Below are 6,000 nucleotides of genomic sequence, written 5' to 3'. Positions count from 1 at the left end.
AGGGCGTTCAGAAGCACTCTCTGCCGCTTCGGGTATCACTATTTTGTGGGGGATAGATCAATTTTTTCGGCTTTGCCCCACGCGCATTCCAAAAGGCAGTGTCGTTACTGACAGCCTGTTTCCCTGGTACACTGTTGACTGCCGTGGCAGCCTCGGCATTAGCAGTGTCCAGAACCAGTGTAAGCTTAGCATTGTCTATGAGCTCTGGGCAGGGTTTGGCTAACGTTAGCTTAGCAATTGGAGTCCAAGGCAAAGTTGCCACTATTGCAATCATTCTCTGCTGCGGTACTCACAGAGTCTTCCAAACGAAATCATTTTGTTTCAAGTACTGCAATCTCCTGTAGATGTCCACAACAGTCTTTGCAGTGCTACATATCCGTGGCGAGGGGATATTTTAATCCAAGCCGACAAGGAATGAAACCGACGACATGTAATGCGTAGGCTCGTAAAGTGATTGGAGTACAGTGACTAGACTAGAGTATGAGTGTATGTGTATTTAATGGATGTTTTAGCAAATGTGCGCTTGTGTACATTAGCTAATATCTAATATATAATAGCTAATATATGGTACCCAAAAGTGATGGGACGATTGGCTTGACAGGTATTTCTAGTTCGTTCGATGTGTTTCGTCACATAATTTGTGGAGTCATAAGACAGCTGTCAATGTCGAGTATTGATTCTAGCCTTTGGAGTCTGCTATTGCTGTCTGCCAAAGAGACATCAATGAAAGTCAGGGAAGCCTTTATGAGGCTGAAATATCAGAAGAAACAGTTTGGAACATCATTAAATGTAAAGAAAGCACTGGTGAGCTCAGAAATCGCGAACGGCCTGGTCGGCCAAGGAAGACTTCTACAGTGGATGACCGAAGAATGTTCACCATGATTACGAAAAACCCCAAAACAACCATCCCACAGATCAGATCATCTCACCAGGAGGTAAGCGTGAATGTGTCAGAGACTACCATCCACAGAAGACTTCACCAGCAGAACTACAGAGGCTACACTGCAAGCTGCAAACCACTAGTCAGCCACAAAAACAGGATGCCAGGTTACGGTTTGCTAAAAACTACCTAGAAGAGCTTGCAGAGTTCGGGAAAAAGGTCTTGTGGACAGATGAGACACATATTAACATGTACTAGAGTGATGGCAAGAGTAAAGTGTGGAGGAAAACTGCCCAATATCCACAGCATACCACCTCATCTGTGAAATATGGTGGAGGGGGTGTTATGGCTTTGGCATATCTGGCTTCCACTGGAACTGGCTCACTTGTCTTCATTGATGATGTAACTGTTGACGGCAGCAGCACAATGAATTCTGCAGTGTACAGAAACACCAAGCACCAAGCCAATGCCTCCAAATGTTGGGCCTTATAGGCTGGCAGTTTGAAGGGTTGGCAAGGAAATGTGGCTATGTAACAAAGCATATCTTAATATTAATAATCTGACTAAGTAATTTAATTAACACTATGTGCAAAGAATTGTTGAGTGGGTTTTAGAGCTATTATATTTAGAATAGTCAAGTGTGAATAAATTAGGCTTTAAAAATACTGTAAACCTATACAATTATTACAAGGTAAATACATCAGAGAAATGTTACATTCTACCCTCATGGTAAATGATTGATAGAGAGAGAGGTAGAGAGGGAGAAATGAACAGACATGGTCTGATACTGTACTCACAGAACAACAGTTGGGACCTCTGACCAGAAAACAAACCATAGTAATTTAAATCAAGAGCTGTTTGTAAGGGAGAACCAATCAGACATCATCCTATTGTTACTACATATGACACTAAAGCATCAACACATTCCAAGGGCCTTTATTCCAAGGGCTTGTGAACATCACAGTGTGGCCATGCTGGCCCATTGGGGGAAGGGATCTCAAGAAGGGGGGCAGAACCATCACATAAAAGCTGAGAATATCTATTTTAACCTCACAGTTATTGTTTGATTTCAAATGCAAACATTTGGAGTGTAGAGCCAAAAGGAGAAAACAGGCTTCACTCACCGGCCACTTTATTAGGTACACCTTGCTAGTACTGGGTTGGACCCCCTTTTGTAGCCCATCTGCTTCAAGGTTCGACGTGTTGTGTGTTCAGAGATGGTCTTCTGCATACCTTGGTTGTAACAAGTGGTTATTTGAGTTACTGTTGCCTTCCTATCATCTCAAACCAGTCTGGCCATTCTCCTCTGACATCAACAAGGCATTTTCGCCTAGAGAACTGCCGCTCACTGGAAATGTTCTCTTTTTCGGACCATTCTCTGTAAACCCTAGAGATGGTTGTGCGTGAAAATCCCAGTAGATCAGCAGTTTCTGAAATACTCAGACCAGCCCGTCTGGCACCAACAACCATGCCACGTTCAAAGTCACTTAAATCACCTTTCTTCCGCATTCTGGTGCTCGGTTTGAACTTCAGCAGGTCGTCTTGACCATGTCTACATGCCTAAATGCATTGAGTTGCTGCCATGTGATTGGCTGATTAGATATTTGCATTACCGAGCAGTTGAACAGGTGTACCTAATAAAATGGCCGGTGAGTGTATATTGATATTGAAGGAATCTGAATCACAGAAATTGGTCTCGACCTCTTATTGAATTTCCAATCATACTATTTCTTAAACTTTGTTGTGACCAACTATGTCTTAATTTTTATGTAACAGAAGGTAAGAACATAAGATAGGTGGGGAATTTAGACAACGATGGCCCCGGGGTGAGATACAAGTGTCACGGACTAAGTTCCGTGAAAAAGTTATGTCCTCTCCACGCACATGTTTTAGAAGGTCTTTTCAGTATATAACAAATTAATGTTCAAGTGTTCGTCAGAGAGTCTTTGGGAGCTGTGGCTTCCAGTAAACAACTATTCTATTTCACCTGGGGCATGTTGTTGCTCTCTCCTTGCAAGTTTTTCTTTCAATAACTGTTGGTTATTGATGTTGTATTTGATTCTTACTTGAACATTAATTGAGTATTAAGTGAACGATAATAAATTATTCATTTGATTGATCCCAATTAATGTAACACTGGTGTCTGTCTCACATTCTATGTATTTCAAGTGAAAAAGTTGATTCCTACACTACCATTCCTCTTCTGTTCCATGCATTACAATGAGCCTGTCCTCAAATTTCTACCTCCAGCAGCCTCCCCTGATACAGTTGCTGTTGTGTAGATATGATAGGAGTCAAGCATGTATTTGTAGCGGTTGATCTACTGAATCCATCCTCTCCCAGCCCCTTGTCCACTATCATGCACATTTTTGTTAATGTGGCCATAGGACCCCATTCATTCTGTAATTATGTCCAAAACACCTGGCAGACACTCCAATCCAACTATTATGACAGATATACTTTAAGTCTACAGTAAATGTCCTCACAAATTATGTAGCACTCCCCTTGTGTGGATTGGTGACAATGAATCAATCAGTGTAACTTCAGAATTTCAGTTGTTTACTATAGCATCCCCCCAGTGCCATTTTGTAAATACTGGATCTCTATGGCAAGACGCATCATTCACCCAAGTTTCGTCAAAATTGTCCCAGTGGTGTCTGAGATATCGCATGTGACATACAAATATACAAATGGAGACAGATCCACAGTCCCCTCCCCGATTTCATCATCAATCCAGATGATATTTATGAGGAGCTTTAGTGGTCCCCAGTGTCCTGTGACTTAAAGGGGCAATCTGGGATTCAAACAACAACAACAACAAAGTGGTCACCCCGCCTCTTTTTTTTGGTGGGGTAAACAGCTGAGGGATGGGGCTGGAGAAATGTCACCACTCTCAGATTTCATAGACAGAGCGGGTGTACAGTACCAATCCCAGATTGCCCCTTTAAGGGAAATTAACTTAACAACACAGAGACATTTCCAGTTATATTAAGTACTTTATTGGTAGTGTGTGCTTTCAGAGTGAAGACGTTCGCTGTAGGTGAGAATCATTTGTAGTGTGTGCGTGTGTGTGTGTTCAGTGTTCTGCATGTATTTACATCACAAGCAGTGAGGTGATGCACCGACAGTGCATGTATGTATTGTATCAATAAACAGTGCATGTATGTATTGTATCAATAAAAATGTATTAAATTGGATATTGGTATACACTCACCGGCCACTTTATTAGGTACACCTATTCAACTGCTCTTTAACGCAAATATCTAATGGTGTGGGGGATATTTTCTTGGCACACTTTGGGACCCTTAGTACCAATTGAGCATTGTTTAAAGGACACAGCCTACCTGAGTATTCTTGCTGACCATGTCCATCCCTTTATGACCACAGTGTACCCATCTTCTGATGGCTACTTCCAGCAGGATAACGCGACATGTCACAAAGCTCAAATAATCTCAAACTGGTTTCTTGAACATGACAATGAGTTCACTGTACTCCAATGGCCTCCACAGTCACCAGATCTCAATCCAATAGAGCACCTTTGGGATGTGGTGGAACGGGAGATTCGCATCATGGATGTGCAGCCGACAAATCTGCAGCAATGATGCTATCATGTTGATATGGACCAAAATCTCTGAGGAATGTTTCCAGCACCTTGTTGAATCTATGCCACAAAGAATTAAGGCAGTTATGAAGGTAAAAGGGGGGTCCAACCCAGTACTAGCAAGGTGTACCTAATAAAGTGGCCAGTGAGTGTATATCGCTCTCTTTATATACTCACCAAACACTTTATTAGGAACACCTGTACACCTTCTCATGGTGGAAGTGGTGTGGGGAATGTTTTCTTGGCACACTTTGGGCCCGTTAATACCAATCAATCATCGCTTGAATGCCACAGCCTATTTGAATATTGTTGCTGACCATGTGCATCCCTTCATGGCCACAATTTACCCATCTTCTAATGGCTACTTTCAGCATGATAATGCACCATGTCACAAAGCAAAACTCGTCTCAAACTGGTTTCATGAATGACAATGAGTTCAGTGTTCTACAGTGGCCTTCCCAGTCACCGGATCTGAATCCAATAGAACACCTTTGGGATGTGGTAGAACGGGAGATTCATAGCTTTAAAGTGCACCTGAAAAATCTGCAGGAATTGCGTCATGCCATCATGGACCAGAATCTCAAAGGAATGTTTCCAACATCTTGCAGAATCAATGCCACGAAGAATTTAGGCTGTTTTGAGAGCAAAGGGAGGCCCTACCCAGTATTAGTACAGTGTTCCTAATAAAGTGTTCAGTGAGTGTATGTTCATTCATTGGCACTTACTGAAGCGTACCTCAGAGCTGGTTGTGTTGTTAAATGAAAGAAATCGTTTGTATTCAATAACCATTTCCATAATTTAAATGTTTTAGGTCACCTATTGTGATCCTTATGCCATACACACGACTCAGACAATAACACACACACAATTTATACATGTATCATGCCCTTATATCAACAAAGCTGCTGTCTTTATGAAGGTGGCCATTTCAACCAAGCATCTGAGTATATCCACCTTTGACACACACACATACATGCACGCACGCACATACACACAATCCAGTATCTCAGTGGCTCGTCCCATTACACAGATCACAACACAGATCCAATCGTTGTGATACCCCCCCAAACCGGCCCACCAACCAACCAACCACTATCGTCCATGTGTGTGAACCTGTAATGCCTTACTCAACGAGACTATGGAGCACCCAGAACAATAACAAGCTTTATTATCTTCTGTGGTGGGCTGTGCCTCAGAGATAGAACAGTGCATAGCGGAGGCTCACTCTCAATCAAGGTTCTGTTATTTGAGGAGGGAGATGTCGTCAGCGGAGTTGTTGTCGTCGGTGCCGCAGGGGCGGACACAGCGGGCAAAGCACCACTGGCACACCATGAGGCAGAGCGGCAGCATGAAAAGGGCACAGATGCCTGCCATGATGTAGGCGATGGTCATGAGGGTGGACTCGTCTGTCTGGGGGATATTGTAGCCGCAGTCCTCCAAGTCCACGCCGTGAAACGGCCCCTCCACCGACGCCGTACGGAAATCATCGTGCACTGTGGCGGGGGGACGGATGAGAGAG

At 43.1% G+C, this 6,000-nt stretch overlaps 1 protein-coding gene across 1 annotated transcript in view; it reads right to left on the bottom strand.

Annotated features, from left to right (window-relative positions):
- Positions 1–5,723: 5,723 nt before the first annotated feature.
- Positions 5,724–6,000, bottom strand: part of LOC310823781 (beta-secretase 1-like) — a gene marked incomplete at both ends in the record, with an annotated part of 37,991 nt that continues 37,714 nt past the window's right edge. Inside the window, one exon of the mRNA XM_083696630.1 lies at positions 5,724–5,974. Coding sequence (XP_083552756.1) covers positions 5,724–5,974 — 251 coding nt within the window. The remainder of the gene's footprint in view (positions 5,975–6,000) is intronic.

Source organism: Argentina silus (genome assembly GCF_951799395.1).
Source record: "Argentina silus genome assembly, chromosome: Y".
Lineage (NCBI taxonomy): Eukaryota > Metazoa > Chordata > Actinopteri > Argentiniformes > Argentinidae > Argentina > Argentina silus.
The sequence above is the reverse complement of the archived record's forward strand: the minus strand, read 5'-3'. Positions and strand labels throughout refer to the sequence as shown.